The following is an 18,816-nucleotide window of genomic DNA, read 5'->3' as shown; positions in this document are numbered from 1 at the left end:
TGAACATGGGACAGAGGGGATCTGCAGATGAAATCAGTGTTTTCAATAAGGCACGCATTCATTGTCGTGAAAGTGAGCTCAGGAAGGCTCTGTGCTAAGCGGTCAGGAGAACGGCTGTGAGTAGTCCTAACGGCTGTGAGTAGTCCTCAGGTCGGGGAGACATCTCGGATAGCCGGTGCTGACTGGGTAGATTTCCTGGAGGGAGAGACACGCTGCCATGTGTTCTGGGAGGTCGGGGGGTGCTGCGAAGAGGTTCCAGCAGATGCATTAGCATTGTCGGAGGGCAGGATCAGATGCAGGCGCTCAAACAGCTCTTGTGCCTCTTCAGGAGAGGTGACGGAGTAGGTTCTCCCAGACATTAGGAAAATCAGTTTAAACGGGAACCCCCATTTGTATTTAATGTTTTTGGCCCGTAGTGCGGTAGTATAGGGCTTCATGGTTCTGCACTTCTGTATGGTTGCAGGGGCGAGATCTGCAAAGATCTGGTACGGGTGATCCTGGAAGCTTAACGGCTCCTTTTCCCTTGCAGCCTGTAGGATCGTCTCTTTTGTGCGGTAGAATGTAAATTTGATGATAACATCCCGGGGGAGCCATCTGCTCTCTTTGGGCCCAAGGCACGATGGATTCTGTCGAATTCTAGACGATCCACAGGAGTGTTAGGAGTAAGCTCCTGGAACATGGCTGTGGCAGTGGAGTTCAGATCTAAGATGGTTTCCGGCAGCCCATGAATTCTTAAGTTCCCGCGGCGGGAGCGGTTCTCTGAGTCCTCTAGCCTCAGTTTTGTGTCAGCTAATTCAGATTTGACTTCTGCCAGTTCCTTGTCGTGTGCATCGACAACCGTCGCAGTCTTCTCATATCTGTCTTCAAACTCCGCCATGTGGGAGGTAAGATCCTTGATGTCGTTTTTAAGTTGGCGGGCTAATTTACTGGCTACAGCGTCTAGTTCCTTATGGAGGAGTGCTTTAAATTTATCTAGGAGAAGAGCATCCTTCGGGGTCCAGGATAATGTGGGATCCGATGATGAATGTTCTGACCTTCTTCCTCTAGTGTGAGGTCGGGAGGCCACGGTCGCGTCTGAACGCGAGGAGGAGGCTGAGGAAGCCATGCTTGACTGGCCTCGGCGGCGCCGGGGGTGAAGAAGCCTGAGAATGAGGTGAGCTCTCTCGGGATCCCTTAGATGTTCGGCCCATTATTGCTCTGGTGTCTCGGGAGGTCGTAGAGGGTGAAAAGGGTTAGCAGCAATTGCTGAGTTAGCTGGGACAGTTAGCTGTAGCTGTCGGCCACGCTGAGCGGGTCTAGAAAGCAGCCATCTCTCTAGCGCGCCAGCCACGCCCCCCCGAAAACATGCAATTGTTTATCTCAGTTTGTTTTCACCTCAAGTTATCTTTAACCAAAATAATTAGCATATTAAGAGGTAGTTTATAACATATGTGAACCACACATACAGAACAGTATTTGTCGTGCTGAAAACCTTTTCTGTTTTTTATATCCCAGTGTGGTTTCCATCAGTTGAGTGAGTACCTAGAGTTTTACGATCCAATAGTGATCAAAATCACATCGCAAAACAGCTGATTCACGCCTGTGCAGCCTGTCGCCAGAGGGGAATGGGTCCTGATCCCCGTTTGGTGACATTAATGCTGTGACATCTGACTGGATTAGCCAGGTCTGTGATTCAGACACTACTGAAGCCAGAAAGATCATCAGGACTGCCAGACTAGCGGTATTGTGTAAAAGGAAATAAATATGGCAGTCTCCATATCCCCCTCACTTAAAGTGTACCTGAGGTGACATGTAACATAATGAGATAAACATGTCTATGTACAGTACTAAACATATACATAATCAGGCTGTTTTACTTGTTTTATTTTGCTGCCTGAATGAGCTCATTTTTAAGGATGGAAGTGACAGCTTCTGTCTTGTCGGGGAATATAGTAAACATCGCTGATAAGCAAATTACAACCATATAAGTTTTCCTGGCACAATATATTTTTCTACATATTTCTGAGAGCAGAGGGAGAGAATAGGGTCAATATAGCTCATGTTTTTTTTCATTTTTGGACAAATAATATGCTGCAACAGAGCAGAGACACCAAAACATTCAATCTACTTTCTAGATGTTTAAATATAAAATAAAATCCTGGGATGTCTAAAAAAAAAGTCATTTTTAGGAGTAGGAGGATAAATACCATTGTTTATCTCATTAGTTTCACCTCAGGTTCACTTTAAATGGACAACCGAGGTGACATGTGACATGATGAGATAGACGTGAATGTATAGTACCAAGCACACAAATAACTCGGCTGTGTTACTTTTTTTTCTCTCTCTGCCTGAAAAAAGTTAAACACCAGGTATGCAAGTGACAGTTTCTGTCCAGAACACACTCACTGATTGTAATTACAGCCATAAAACACTTTCCTGTCAGTAAATGACTTCTGAGAGCAGAAAAGAGATACATTGGGTCAATAATTCATAGATTTGAGTCTGATATACTCCAGTGAAGGTGTCACTGAACAGAGACAATGAAACAGTAAAAACTTAAACACTAGATTCAAATATAAAATAAAACTGTGGGATATCTAAAAAAAAAAAAAAAAGTCATTTTTAGGAGCAGGAGGATAGATACAATTGTTTTTCTCATCAGTTTAATTTCACCTCGGATGTCATTCCTAAACTTCATCCAGTTCAAATATTCCCCAACCCTCAAAAAGGTTACATTCCAGAATGGTTTTCTGCAGTGAATACTAGTAGAATGGATAGGGCGGACATTTTTACATGTTTTCTGTGACAGGGAAGTACAGTGTGCATTGGCTGGGATTTACCAGGGAGCAGCGATATACACGAGGAAACATAAAACTAGTAATTAGAAACGGTTAGAGATGAAAAGGACTGAGAAATTCTGAAGTAATATTTGTCATTTTGTTGAGAAACCTGAACATCACGGAACCAATAAGCCGATTAGCAAATTTTCCCCACATCTCACCTGGTCATGGTGAAAAGGGAGACCAGTCACACCATATTACACTATGAATGGACAAGATTGAGATTATGAGGTGAGGCAAGTCCCAGCATGCATTGCTGCAGCTAGTACCTAGAGTTCCTCAGCACAATAGAGGGTGCCAGCCTACCAACATGCAAGGGGCTAATTGCTCATGCTTGGTTTGTGTCCACCTCACCCACTATATCACCATGACCAGAAGAAACATGGGAAGGAATTCTCCTATTGGCTAACAGGAGCAGAGCTAGCTTCACTTACGACAGGCAGATAAGGTAAGCGGCCACACGGGTCTTAACCCTTTAAAGCGGACCTGAACTTCCTCTCTGCTTTAAAAGATAAGCAACAGCATAGCCACCTTTAAAGAAAAAAAATATTTGTTACAGCTTACAAACCTCTGAAATAAATCTGCAGTGTGTGTAAGGGCCAGTGCACACCAAAAACTGCTAGCGGATCGCAAAACACTAGCTGTTTTTGAAGAGGTTTTCCTGAGCGATTCTAGGCATGTTTAGAGAGATTTTCTAAACATGGCTAGCGTTTTTTGGAGCGTTTTTGTGTAGCGTCTTTTATATTTTGTTACAGTACAGATGTAACTGGACAGCTACTGTAACAAAAACGCTTGGAAAACCGCTCTGGTCTAGCGTTTTTCAGCGCGGTTTTTCACTTTCCTATAATTAACATTGAGGCAGAATCACCTCAGAAAACCGTAAAAATGCTGCAGCCCGAGTTTGCGTTTGGGGTAAAAACAAACCGCTATGGTGTGCACCATCCCATTCACTTTCATTAAACAAGCGGTTTCCCCCCTGCAAGCGTTTTTAAAAACGCTCAGAACAGTGTGCACCAGCCCTGTTTCCTGCTTTCATGGAAGCAGACAAAGGGTTAAAGAGACCAAATTACACTTGTGATTACTTGAAGATGAGGGCGAATTAGACTAAACTCTTTAAAAAACACACAGGGTGCATAACGCTCTGTTTTCCCCTGTGTCCCGTGCAAGAGTTCAGGTCCACTTTAAAGCGCAAGTCGTGGGTTTTAAAAGATTACAGTAAAGCATCTCGGTGCTAGTAATAGAACATACACAGTCAAACAAGTAGAAAAATAACTAATTTAAAATCCAAAAGCAAGGCACATACAAGGATATATGGCACCTGAAATTATCTTTCCTGATTACTTAGGCTGATAGTTAACAAGATTAGAATACAGATGAACTGCTCATCAATCTGCTGGAACAATGCATTCTATGCTAAGGGAGAGAGGAGGGGGGGGGGGTTCCCCACTGGAATAACAGCAGCAGCTGGCAAAGTAAAATCTAGCTCAGTGCACCACTGAACAGGAGGCGGGCTGTCAACATTGGGGGACACTTGTACTCACATTTCATGTTCACCTCACAAGATCAATCATTCTGGACAACAACAAAAATCTAGTGTGTGCATAAAGGCAGTGACAGAGGCAAAGGTGGAGCGTGGAGCATGGAACAGGTTTGCACATTTGTCTCTTTAAAGACAAAGACAAACACTTATATAGCGCTTTTCTCCTGGCGGACTCAAAGCGCCAGAGCAGAGCAGCAGCCACTAGGGCGCGCTCTATTGGCAGTAGCAGTGTAAGGGAGACTTGCCAAAGGTCTCCTACTGAATAGGTGCTGCTTACTGAACAGGCAGAGCCGAGATTCGAACCCTGGTCTCCTGTGCTTTAGCAGCACAATTCAGCTCCCAGGGATGGGAAACAGTATAACCCTCACCTATAGAAATTGCATCTGAATTGACCTATGGTTTCATGACTATGGCCCCAATTGCACTCTTCACACCCCCCCCCCCCCCCCCCCCCCCCCCCCCCCCCCCCAAAAAAAAACCAACAAACAAACACAAAACTTCCTACACTGCATCACAGATAACTCTTTGCCAAACCAACAATGCAACACTTTATTGCTGCATCATACTGTGTAGCCATGGTCCACCAATCAACATACAGGAAGTGTAGTAGTCAGCTCTAAGAGCCACACCCCCCTCCCATCAGGACCACAGGGAGGGGGTGATGGGTGTATATGCCTCATCCTTTCCTTTGAATCAGATGTAGACTCATCCAGAGACACCTAGGTGACATCACTGCTAGAACATCAGAGGTCTGGGTGAGTACAAATGAGGGGTTTTAAGGTAGTAGTGTGTGTGTGTGTGGGGGGGGGGGGGGGGGGAGGGAATCAAACAATAGTGCTTTAAAAGGAAATCAGCAATACAACCCTCTATATTCCCCTCACGTCAGTTTTCCTTTAACACTCTCCTCGAGAGAGAAGCAGAACACGGAGCTCTACCCTAAAATTTCCAAAAACATCGGCCAGAAATAACATTTCATGCTATACGGTCTCCAGGATTTCCAGCCGCGGGTCCCTAGGAAAGCTTAAGTCATGCGGACAGCCTAAGCTCTGCAGGTAAAAGAATGCATAAACCCTGGAAAAGCATGGCAATAATGATGAGGAACAAACATCTAATATAACAGTAGCCTAAAACTATACTAGCCAACCCCGTCCACTGAGGATTACACACTCGCTCCCATAACCCCAGGACTTTACATGCTGAGAAGTCCTATTGCCTCAGTATAAAGAGACTTAAACATCCCCACACTATTTACATTAAGCACAAGCTTTGCTTATTGTTAAATGATAAATGTAAGGCTAACACTAATGCTGCATACGACAGACCCCACAACTCTCTCTACAGCAATCATTAAAATATTCAAAATTACAAAGAGCCAAAACAGGTCTGGTATGGCCACACTTCTGAACACACAAGTCAAACTGCAGCAACCACAGCCAAGAACCCCCTCTCCGTCCCACAGGACCAACCTCCAGCCTTAAAGTGAACCTGAACAGCGGTAAATTATTTAAAGTGAACCTGAGGTGAAAATAAATTGATGCAATAAACAATTATATTTATCCTCCTACTCTAAAAATGATTTATTTTTTTTTGAGAAATCCCATGGTTTTATTTTATATTTAAACATTTACAAGTCGATCGAATGTTTTGTTGTCTCTGCTCATTGGCAGCCTATTAAGTGTCCCTGAGTGAAAATACATGAACTATTAACTTTTTTTTTTATCTCTCCCTGCACAAAGAAGTTGAATTCTGCCAGGAAAACTTGTATGAATGTAATTTGCTTATCAGTGATGTGTACTATATCCCTGACAAGGTACTGACAAGGCAGAAGCTGTCACTTCCATGCCCGAAAATTACCTGTTCCAGGCAACAAAATAAAACAAGTAAAACAGCCTGGTTATTAATATGTTTTGCCCTCTACATACACCAGTTTATCTTATGTCACGCGTTGCCTCAGCTACACTTTAAAAATAAACTCATGATGTACCTGCAAATGATCATTACATACTTACCTCGCCATCAGTTCCTCTCAGAATCTCACCATTTTCCTCTAACAATTCCTTCCTGTTCTGACTAGATTTAGTCAGACTTGTCTCCAGAAGCTGAAAGCCTTAGGCCCTTTTCCACTATATAAGTTGTTACCTTGCACAACATGACAACTGATGTGTAAGGTAACATCCATGTTCCCCTATGGTGGGGTGATATTACTGGTTAACTGTGTGCAAACCCTGGAAGCTGTTACAGGGTCATCGACATTTTTAAAACAGACGGAAAATTCCATTGATCACAGTGGACAACGGGACGCAGGAGATGAGAGAGAGAGATTGATTAGTAGACTACACGGGAGGCAAGTATGATGTGTGTATGTTTATTTTGACTTTAATTTTTCAGTATTGCTAGTATACCTGACCAGAGGCAAAGCTACCCAAGGGAAAGCACAGAGATATGTACAGTAAGCAGATGCTGGATCCACACACCTCTGTGCAATGTCCATACCTCTCCTCGTTCCCCCAATATCAATCCATTCTATATCTGTGTGCCATGCAGATTTCCAGGAATCTAATATTGATTGGAACGACAAGACTGCTAGCTTTATCCCGCTCTATGCAATACGGTCAATGCCATCATTGATCACGCTCTGCTTCCACCGCGCTCACTAGATAGATGGGGGGGGGGGGGGAGTGGCCTGTTCTGATCGTTGTTCAACTGATAAAAGAATGAAAATAGACTGCAGGCAGAAATTTATTAGAGTTGCTCAAAGAGAAGCAACGTCCAGGAGCAACACGCTGTATCAGTATAAACACTTCTCAAGACTGCTAACTTCATTGTTAAAGGACATCCAAGGTGAAAATAAACTGATGAGAAAAACAATTGTATCTATCCTCAGTCTCCTAAAAATGACTTTTTTAGATATCCCCCAGTTTTATTTTATATTTAAATCTATTTTTTTAAAGGGAACCTAAACTGAGAAGGATGTGGATTTTTCCTTTTAAAATAATACCAGTTATGCCTATCTAGGCATTAAAATATCATCCCAACCCTCAGAACTGCATGACCTCAATATCAAACCGATGATTAATAAATTAAAATCTGACAAAGTGGACTTCTCCCTCCATTTCGTGGACTGGTAGAATTCACGCAGTACGTATGACCCTACTACCACACCTCCTATATTTATTCCGCTCTTTACCCATCCCCGTTACACAAGCCTCCTTGAAGGACCTCCAAACTCACATCTTTAAATTTATCTGGCAAAACAAAACAAAAAAAAGGAGTAGAATCTCTCGGAAGATTATGGTATGGAACAGATCCAGAGGAAGTTTAGGTGTCCCTGATTTATTTAACTATTACAGAGCTGCCCAAATAGCCCAATTGGTGCAACTTTTCTCCAAGCACAACTCCCCCCCCCCCCCCTCCCCCCCTGGACTCATATAGAAAATAGTCTCCTGAAACCATATTCCCTTCCAGCCCTCTTGTGGTCGTCTAATTCACTTCCTCCTAAATACAAACGAGTATCTCCTCTTTCCACTCAATCTCTGATCCTGTGGAACAAACTCAAAGCCTCTAAAAACAACTTAAATCTACCCTCCAGCAATTAACGTTCTTATTTGGGAACCCAGATTTTCCACCAGGGATGGAACGGAACTCATTATGTTGGTGGAAGAATAATGGATATCACCTTATTAAGCAATTTCTAGTTGATGATAAGTGTCCTACCTGGGAGCAATTTAAAGAGTAACTGTCAGGCTGCAGAAGCTAATTTAAACCTCTATTCTCCTGTGTTAAACAGTTTAGAAGGAAGCCCAAAAGCCATTAGTGAAGATAAAAATCTCAGTTACCTTTGATGTGTGCTTATCTTAAAGGCTGTTATAGACCCATAAGGACGCAAGCCGCATACTAAACTGCAAAGCATTCTGGGGCCCTCCCCTCGGCTGCTAATGAGAGGTTACAGCAGCTTCTAATCAGTCCAGCGCGTAGCACTGATAAATCTCCGCGGGCAGAGTACACTGCAGGAGTCAGCTATTGTTCCTAGCCACATGGCTCATTAATATTCACTGCACACTGTGTTGTTCAAGTAGGAGCTTATCTGTGATCAGGAAGCAGGCAGGACATGACGACACATTTGACAGAAAAACATGGAGCCTGCCATGAGCTGTCAGGAGCATCAATCTCTGCATATACTATATACAAATTCTGTGAAATCCAAACGTGGACAGTGAAATGCATATGTAATGTAAGTACAGCCAATCTTTAGCTACTGATGTATGTGTTTATTTTCTCTGAGACCTTATACCCAACAGCTCCTCTTTAAAGAAAAAACCTCCTTCCCCCCCTCAGAATTTTTTGCGGCTATGCAGATATTCCACTTCCTTTGATCACTCCCATCCCCTTCAAGCGCTGTCCCTCCAAGGACTTTTTTCAAACGTAGATGTATACACACACTGTTGGAAGGGGGACTTATTTCTTATATTTACTCCATCTTCTCACAACCCATAGGACCGACTAAACTTCTAACCATGCAAAACTGGGAGTCTGATTTAGGCCTAAACCTCCCGCTAACTCAATGGTCAAAGTGCTTCCTAACACTCACAAAAGGTAGCAGCTACTACTCATATATTGAAACTAATCTCAAAATCGTACATTGCGCTCATCTTACACCATCTAAAATCCATAATTTTGAGTTGACAATACTAAAACCTATGTTTTCAAAAATGTGGAAGAATAGCCACTCAGCGCACATATGGTGGTTCTGCACAGTTGCAAAAAGTTTTTGGGTAGAAATTACAGCACTTACCAACACTGCCCTTGAAATATCCACTCCCCCTGGTCCTCTAGTTCTCTTATTTGGACATAAGTCTACTGGTTGGAAATATCCTCGTCATCGCCTAGCCCAACACATCACCAAGGCTGCCAGAATTCACCCCGCTAGACAATAACTTTATAATTATCTCTAACTAAACAAATTATGAAGGATATTCTTATAAATGAACGTCTGATTGTGATTGTTAATGAATTATTTCCTATACTAATACCTGGCAGCCCTGGCCATCTCTAATCGAATCACAATCAGTTAGGCATATGGCCCTCACTGTTTGATCCCAACTTCCAATACATTATGGTCGAAACTTTAGGCCTTTAGATGTTATCACTTCTACTCCGATACCTCTTCTCTGTAATATAAAACGCGCAACTTATTTTTGTGGAACTCGTGATTATGTTGTATACAACTTTGTTATTTGTTTTATATTGTTTACCAAAATGTTTAGTCCCAAAGGGACGATACCAATGCTGTTATTATTCTTTGAAAATCTTCAATAAAATACTTTTGAAACTAAAATAATACCAATTACCCGACTCTCCTGCTGATCCTGTGTCTCTAATACTTTTAGCCACAGCCGCTCAAAAAGCATGCAGATCAGGTGCTCTGACTGAAGTCAGACTCACTGGATTAGCTGCATGCTTGTTTCAGGTGTGTAATTCAGCCACTACTGCAACCAAAGAGATCAGCAGGACTGACAAGCAACTGGTATTGTTTAAAAGGAAACATCCATATCCCTCTCAGTTCCAGAGAACCCGAGGTGGGGTTCTGACAATGCTATCCACAGAGGCTGGGTCTGCCTATACTGCCCAGCCTCTGTTGCTATCCAGATCCCTGTTAAGCCCCCCTGCGCTCTGCTATCCCCCATAAATCACAGCCTCGCTGTCGACACATAGCGGGCTGTATTTACCTCTGTACTGTCAGTCTCGACGCTCCCCCGCCTCCGCCATAGCTTCGGCCCCCGCCCGTGTCCCTTCCCTCCCCGTTGATTGGAGGGAAGGGACGCGGGCGGGGACTGGAGCTATGCAGGTGGCGGGGGGAGTGCCGAGACTGGCACTACAGAGGTAAACAAAGCCCGCACAGCGCGGCTGCGATTTATGGGGGATAGCAGAGCGCAGGGGGAACTTAGAGGGGGATCTGAATAGCAACAGAGGCTGGGCAGTATAGGCAGACCCAGCCTCTGTATGCGGATAGCATTGTCAGAACCCCACCTCGGGTTCTCTTTAAGCTTCCCTTTAAGTTTCTACTGTTTCATTGTCTCTCCTCAATGGCACCTTCATTGAAGTATGTCAGAGCCCAAATCTATGAATTATTGACCATTTTTATGTGTTTCCTGCTCTCAGAAGCCATTTACTGACAGGAAAGTGTTTTATGGCAGTAATTACTTATCAGTGAGGGTTATGCTATAGTCTGACCCAGTCCGAGCCAGGCAGAAGCTGTCACTTGCATACCTGATGTTTAACTTTTTCAGGCAGAGAAAGAAAAAAAAGAGAACACAACATAGTTATTTGTGTGCTTGGCACTGTACATACACATGTCTATCTCATCCTTTAAGGCAGAACAACAGATAAAAACATATACTTATCGCCACTGTACTGTACGGTCTTGAGAAAGCCCAAATTGCATGGCGAAACGATCATCAACCATCCTCCGCACCTCTCTTTATCTACATGTGCTGATAAGTATATGTTTTATCTGCTGTAACGAAATGATTAAAGTTTTGAGAAGTGTTTATACTGATAACAGCATGCTGCTACCGGATGTTTCTTCTCTTTGAGCTAAGAAATGGTCTGTTTCTTATCCAGATGTTGCACCGCAATTGTGTATGAAGCTAGTATTATTATTATTTAGTATTTATATTAGCGCTGTTTTTGAGATGTGGGAGGTAATCTGAGTGCCTGGAGGAAACACACACAGACACAGGGAGAAAATACTAACTCGTTGCACATGTTGACTTCACTGGGATTTAAACAGAAGACCCAGCGCTGCAAGGCGAGAGTACTAACCACTATGCCACCGTGCTGCCCCAAGAATAGTATATCAGGCATAGAGTTGGTGTGCACTTCACTGTTCCTTTGGTTTGCATTATAGATATTTATTCCCTACGGTCTGGCTCAGCATGGTTGAGTTGAGCAGACATATTCATTGCTCATCAGTCATAATCAGATCATGCTGTGTGATCAGACCATTTACTGTGTTTTCTCTGACACAAGGTTCATCAGCTGCGCTGTACAGAACAGCGATCCCATCTATGCTAATGACACCACTTCCGTATTCACAACACCTCTTCTAATGCAAATATGGCCTCAGGAGGATTATCAGGTAACCTCACATATTGACCAAAATGCAAATACTGCAATAAGGGCGGCTTTCAGGAGCATAAAAGGACAATTGTGCCTTATTTTCTTCTCAGAGAATGAGTACTGCAAAAAACTAAAATGGATGGACTTGGACCTCCAACACAGGATGTTCAGATACAGAAATTCAGCTAACTGGTCCAGTAGCATTCTGGGCTGCGTCTCCACAGGGGTGTCACGTTAGTTTATGAAACGGACGTGGCACCTGCGCTGATGCAAATTCGCATCTGTATCGCTTTGTCGTGCCACGCACAGCTATGGGGATTCAGATGCGTATTTCGAAAATCTGCAGCATGCATTGTTTTTTGTCCTCTGCACATAATTCGGAGGCAGCCTATCGATTCACGCCTAGTGGAATTAGGCCCTTAAAGTGAACCTCCGGACTAAAAATCTACTCAGCAGAACTAAAAAGGCTTGGTGTTTCTTTAACAGTTTCACAGCATCAGAACTTTGTTTTTCTTACCAAAGCATCATTTTTAGCTGCATTTTTAGCTAAGCTCCACCCATCAAAGAAAACTGCCCTGGCTTTTTTTCCCTGATGCTGTGCAAAGCATGATGGGATTTCCTATGTTATTCACGTTGCCTAGCAACTGGAAGGGCTGATCAGCACACAGGACCGTTGGAACTGTGTCTCATGCTCCCTGACACCTCCTTTCAACCAAAAAGATGGCAGCCCTCATGAAATCAAACATTTGCCTGTTCTTTTAAAACAGGGTGGGTAAGAGATTATATTACCTATCTATTTTAATTAACATAACTAATGTAACTTAATGACAATATGTTTGGTTAGGCTGAAGTTCCTCTTTAAAGAGGAACTGTAGTGACAAGAACAATGAATAAAAGTGCCAATTGTAAAATCTTTCCTCTCCCCGATTTACTGGTACATTCTGAAACTCATCATCAGGCGGGGACATCTTTAGTTCTGTCAGGAATGGAAGGTTTGATTATTGAAAGTTCTATGCATAGGTGGAGATACTGACGGACCAGTCGTTTGTTGCAATGGTACATGTGTATTTTTAACAATGATTCTCAAGCAACCAGAAAGCTCACTCATCCGGCATCAGCCAATGCCTGTCGGTGCCGGGTAACCGAGCCTCTACTATATATATATATATATATATGGAAGGGTGTTCTGATGCAATTTAGGGGGCTGAGATATTCCATGCATAAGTACAGTTTAAAGAGAGTCTGAAGCGAGAATAAATCTCGCTTCAGACCTCGTAGATAGCAGGGGCATATCTCCGCCTCTCCTCTGCCCCTCTCAGTCTTCCTTCACTGAGAGGGGCGGGGGAGAGGCGGCGATGCGCTGCTGATAGACGCGACTGGAGGCAGGGCTGCGGCCGTTAGCTCTGCCTCCAGGAGGAGCAAAATCCATGACCAAGTTGGACATGGATTTTGCAAGGGGGGGGGGGGGGATTTGGGTGTGAAGGGACCCCCGTTTAGCCTGCTGAATATGAGCTCTGAAGCGAGATTTATTCTCGCTTCAGAGTCTCTTTAATGAGTAATTACATCCCCATTAATGAAACACAACTTCTTCCAATGGAAATCTAATAGCCTAGTGCTGTCCAAAACTGGTGTGCAATTGCTCTTATGTTGTCCCTGACCCCAACAACTTCTGCCATAGATTAGCAAGGCCAGAGGGACTTTGTGTTGAGATAATCTTCCTGTAATGAGTTAAGGAGCCCATACATCAGGCGACTTTGACGGCCAATCAACCAACCAATTCGATTATTTTCAAATTGGTTGAATTCTGTGCCGCCAAATGCAGGCCCCATTGACGATACGACCAATTTCGGGCCAGAATTGGTCGCGTTAGTCGATCGTACCTTGTGCAATATGTTGGGCCGTAGTTTGTTGATTGGGTGTGTGGCTGTACGGCAGACTATTTCGGAATGAGCGACGAAACACCCGCCACTGCCGCAGTAATGCCTGGTGTGTACATTGATACATTACCTGTCCTGTGTCAGCCTGCACGAGACTTGGGCCTGCTGATATCACAGACCAGTATGGTCTGTGCCTGCGCAGTATGCTCCTGGTGACATCATCGGGAGCGAGGACACGGCAATGCAGGCGCAGTGGTTTTCAGACTTTAAAGTCTGAAATTCCAGAAGTGAACCGGAGGCGGGGCCGGAGCATCGGTGAGTGGCTGCGTGGGCACAGGATGTCTGTGGGGGACCATTAGAAGCCCCGGGTAAGTTCAACTCATTTTCCCCCGACCCCCTACAGTATTCCTTTAACAGTAGCCCTCAGCCAATAACGAAAATATATAACATTATTAATTCTATTTCTAACAGGAGCTCCCAGAGCACAGTCCTTTACTGACAGCCACAGCCAAAAGCCTTGGCTGCGTTCCTTGTTCTGTCATTTCCCCTAAACTGTATGCCCAGTTATCAATATTATTTGTATATCTGTTCCCCTTACCCCCTGCACTTTCAACATAGTGCATATTAGCCAACTTTCACAAGGTCCAAATACTTTTTAAACCGCAAAATACTAATCCTGAGACATCTTTTATGAGAGAGTGTTTAGAAGACAGATGGATGCACAGTCATCTCATTCAGACAACTTCTGTGTGGTATAATTCTCTACCTCAGCAGACACAACCTGTCTGAGGTGGGTGCACACATAGCACAAATACTAGCGTTGCAGAAAACGCTGCCACTAATGGAAGTCTATGGGCCGCAGGAAAAAACGCAAATAAAAATCCGTAATGCGTTTTCAAACCTGCATTTTTAAAAGCGCTGGTTTTGTTGCATAATATTCATAAACGCATCAAAAATGCACATTATGAAAGTCAATGGGAACACAATGGTATGCGTTTTCCATGCATTTTTTGGAAAAAATTGTTTTAACCTCTTAAGTACCAGCGGTCTCTGCCCCCTTAAGGTCCAGAGACTGCTGGTACAAGAAACGGCGGAATAGCAAAGAATCGCCGCACATACCTGCCGCAATCGCCGTTACTGCAGTACGTCGGGAGCCTGTGAGCCGGTCAGGAGCCGCTTTCATTGGCTCCTGACCCTGCCTATCAATGTAAGCCAATGGGAGCTGCTTACATTGATAGACCGGATCAGGAGCCAATGAAATCAGCTCCTGACCCGCTCACAGGGCTCTGCCGTTACAAAGACGAGTGAGCTGCTGCGGGGAGACAGTGGTAAAATCGCGTGGCGTCGGTGGATTGAAATCTACGCCCTGACAGCCAGGTAGCCATCCAAACAGGACGTAGATTTCAATCATCAAGTCCTTAAGTAGTTAAGATGTATTTCCGCTTCCTGTCGTCTTCCTAGTGATTTGCATGAAATGCAAATGAAAAACGCATGAAAAACGCATATGCGTTTTGTATATGCGAACTGCAAACGCATTAAAATACACGTAAAAACGCATCAGATGTAAAAAGCGCTAACGCAATCGCAGCAAAAATGCACACAACATTAACATAAAACGCAGCCAATTAACCGTTTGCAGAGTCTTAGTTCACAAAGGAATGCATTCTCTTGCTTAGTCACCTACACTGCGCAGAAGTACCCAGGTAAACGTAGGTGTCCTAACTCTGGCCCTGTAACATGCATAGTGCAGACATGCAAACATTAATTGCATCAAACCTATTTAGGGATTAGGAGCACACATCCTAATGTCTTCTCCTGGGACAGATCGCGCATCTTACCAAACGCACAAGGGAGCGAACGTAATGTATCCATGCACACCATGCACATACACCAGCATAAGCTGTCTGCATGCTGACAAAAAACACATACAGGGGAAGGAGGGAGTGCACTGAATTAAAACCCTGGCCACAGGGGTCAGTAACAAGAAAAAAAACACGTATATATCCAGGCACATCGCCTCTAGTTAGGACATTGAATGTTAAATGTTCTAGACTACTAGAGGCGATGTGCCTGGATATATGTGTTTTTTTCACAAAACGCAGCCTTTCATGTTATGTGTGCACCCAGCCTGAGTGTTGCAGTGTAGATCACGTAAGGCAATAAACCCAGTGGCAGTGCTACATTTCTTTTAGGTACATGTATTTTGTGTGTTAGGGCCCGTTTATACTGGCGCGGAAACCGGGCTTCACAGAGTTCACAGAGTTTCCTCGCAGGCAAATCGCACAGCGAAACAATGCCATAGGAAATAATGGCGCCGCCGGCTGAATCGCTTGCCCTAGCAATTCGAACGACATTGCCATCCGTTTCCGGCCAGGAGGAAGCAAATCCCATAGCAATGCCATGGAATTCGTCTGCGTACTCGCAGACCAGGAAGTGCCGCCGGCCGAATCGCTTGCCCTAGCGAGTCGGACGACATTGTCATCCGTTTCCTGGCAGGAGGGAGCAAATCCCATAGCAATGCCATGGAATTCGTCTGCGTACTCGCAGACCAGGAAGTGCCGCCGCACGTCTCGCAGCCGCGTGCGCCGGCTAGTGGAAACGTAGCCTTAGAGCAGCTCGATATTCTCAGTCAACTAAACTGCTCTCCTCACACGTTCAGGGCGTGGCAGCCATGTTGCCCCCAGCAGCCATTTTGTGCCTTCATTTAAGGTTACCAGAGAGAGAGGATTTTAGTGATCTATACTACAGCTCACCTTCATTCTGGATTTCGGAGATGCCCCGATAGAAGTCCCGGAAATTTATAACCCCCAGACCAGCTGGATCCAGGTAGCCAGTGAGGTATTTTACCTGTCAGAAAAGAAAAAAAAATAGTTAATAATCAACATGACATACTACAATCTGCCAACTGACATATCCTATTAATGTAATTAGGATTATGTTTTAGAGTAAAGTCACAGTGGAAACAAACTGGAAAACATTAGTTCACTTCCATGTAGAAAAATAAAACAGTGCACAATTATTTAAAGGACACCTGAAGTGTGAGGGATATGGGGGCTGACATTTATTTCCTTTTAAACAATACCAGTTGTCTATGTCGCTAGTGACTGGAGGTGACCAATAAAAGCATAAACTAAGCTGGTTTAAAGCTGTATCTGGCTCAGAGCGATAAGAGAGCTAAAAGGCACTGTGAGCCCGATAAAGCATTGGGCAAGGCTTAGTTACCCGAGGAAGCGGCTTCAGGCCACAAAATGCATTGTTTTTGTCCTTATTAATAAAACTGTCTAAACTTTATACATAGTCATCATTGAAGGTAAGCTTACAGTGCACACCTATGAAATAGCCGCCGGGAGACTTGAGACGCAGGATACATACAGCCGATATACGGCTTACCCTGCTCCTGTCCCGGCGGCGTGAATTACTATTCCCCCTCCAGGTCCACGTGGATAGTGGGGAATGATGTAATTGGCGGCCGAATTACAGCATTTTAAAAGCAACTTAAACTCTGTCTTCTGACGGCGTCAAAGTTACTGACTGTGCGTCGCAATAGCCGTAATTCCTACTATGGCCTATGGTGGCGCCTACTGTGCCCAAATCGTCGAGCTTACAGTTACCTTCCTTTTAAGTCGTTTTTAGGTTTTTTTATACTTTTAATGGTGCACTTCCAGTCACTAGCTACATGTGTTTCCACCCAGTTTGCAGGATCAGAAATGTTATATTTTATGGTTTTCAAAATCAGAAAACTATTTTTTTTTCTTTTGGAGAAGTGACCACACCTGTACCTCAAAGGCTTTGTGGGGACAGTACTTCCCCACATGTGATTATACTGGTTGCAGGTTGGGCAACCAGAAGAGTGAGAGCACCCATTTCTTTGATTACTTACACTAACTTAATACCCAAATACTACATCAGATTGGGCTTCGGATTTCCCTGTACAGTATTATACATTTTTGTTTCCGCATATCACGAATACCAGTTGCTGATCTCTGTGGCTGAAGTAGTGTCTGAGTAAAAGGCATGGAACAAGCATGTAGCTGCAAGCTGTACTTGCAGTCCTGGGACAACATTTCCCAGCATGCATTTGCAGCGGGGGGGGGGGGGGGGTAGAGGGGTTAGAGGGGCAGCACCACATATGTAAGTAATGTGCTCCCCCTGACCCCCCCACGTTTCTAACTTCCAACGGGATACAGTTAAACAAACACACACGCACACACACACACACACACACACACACGAGGTTCATCCCCCCAAAAAAATGTTTGTCATGGTATATAAAATATCAGACTCCGTTATATGTTCAATTTAGCATTCATAAAACACATACAACTAATCCTCTCATAACTTTTTCCCACTTCAGGTTTGCTTTTAAGGTGGCCATACACTGGTCGATTTGCCATCAGATCGACCAACAGATCCCTCTCTGATCGAATCTGATCAGAGAGGGATTGTATGGCTGCCTTTACTGCAAACAGATTGTGAATCGATTTCAGCATAAAACCGATCACAGTCTGTGAAGCTGCCGCCGCCCCTGCATACATTACCTGATCCGGCCGGCGCGACTCCCCCGGTCTCCGCTGTCTTCTTCTCCGCGCTGGTCTCCGAGTCCGGCAGGCTTCACTGAACTTCCTGTCCGGGGGAAGTTTAAATAGTAGAGGGCGCTCTACTGTTTAAACTTCCTGCCGGGACAGAAAGTTCAGTGAAGCCTGCCGGACTCGGGGCCGATCGCGGAGAAGAAGAGAGCGGAGACCGGGGGAGTCGCGCCGGCCAGATCAGGTAATGTATTGCCACTGTATTGCGTCAGTCATCAGGCATTTGAACGGCGTTATCGACGCATTTCCGACCTGCCGGCGATCGAGCAAAATTTTCCACGTGGACGGATCGACGGGAACGATTGATTTTGGACAGAATTCGATGTTCTGTCAGCGTTTGCGCAACGATTTTACAGCAGATTCGATCACAGCGATCGAATCTGCTGTATATCGGTGGGAAAATCGTTAGGTGTATGGGCCCCTTAAAGGGGAACTGAAGTAAGAGGTATACGGAGGCTGCCATATTTATTTCCTTTTAATCAATACCAGTTGCCTGGCTGTCCTGCTGGTCTATTCCTCTGCAGTAGTATCTGAATAACACCAGAAACAAGCATGCAGCTAATCTTGTCAGATCTGACTAAAGTCTGAAACACCTGATCTGCTGCATGCTTGTTCAGGGGCTATGGCTAATAGTATTAGAGGCAGGGGATCAGCAGGGCTGCTAGGCAACTGGTATTGATTAAAAGGAAATAAACATGGCAGCCTCCATATACTTCTCTCTTCAGTTGTCCTTTAAGAAGGCAAATTCATATTCAGTGTGCACACGTTATTGTAACTGATAACATGCAGCCCTGTTGACACAATAGCCAATGCTCTACGATCTCCTGGAAAATATAATATTATAAATATAACAGGTTTCTCAGCCAAGGTGGGAG

At 44.3% G+C, this 18,816-nt stretch overlaps 1 protein-coding gene across 2 annotated transcripts in view; it reads right to left on the bottom strand.

The window, feature by feature from the left end:
• RAB11FIP3 (RAB11 family interacting protein 3) overlaps positions 1–18,816 on the bottom strand; it is a 154,331-nt gene that overhangs the window by 75,340 nt on the left and 60,175 nt on the right. For both annotated transcript variants that reach the window (XM_068244220.1, XM_068244221.1), the window contains exon 2: positions 16,109–16,202. In XM_068244220.1, the coding sequence (XP_068100321.1) occupies positions 16,109–16,202 (94 nt within the window). The remainder of the gene's footprint in view (positions 1–16,108; positions 16,203–18,816) is intronic.

This window comes from Hyperolius riggenbachi, chromosome 7, assembly GCF_040937935.1.
Source record: "Hyperolius riggenbachi isolate aHypRig1 chromosome 7, aHypRig1.pri, whole genome shotgun sequence".
Lineage (NCBI taxonomy): Eukaryota > Metazoa > Chordata > Amphibia > Anura > Hyperoliidae > Hyperolius > Hyperolius riggenbachi.
This window is presented reverse-complemented; position numbering and strand designations above follow the sequence as displayed.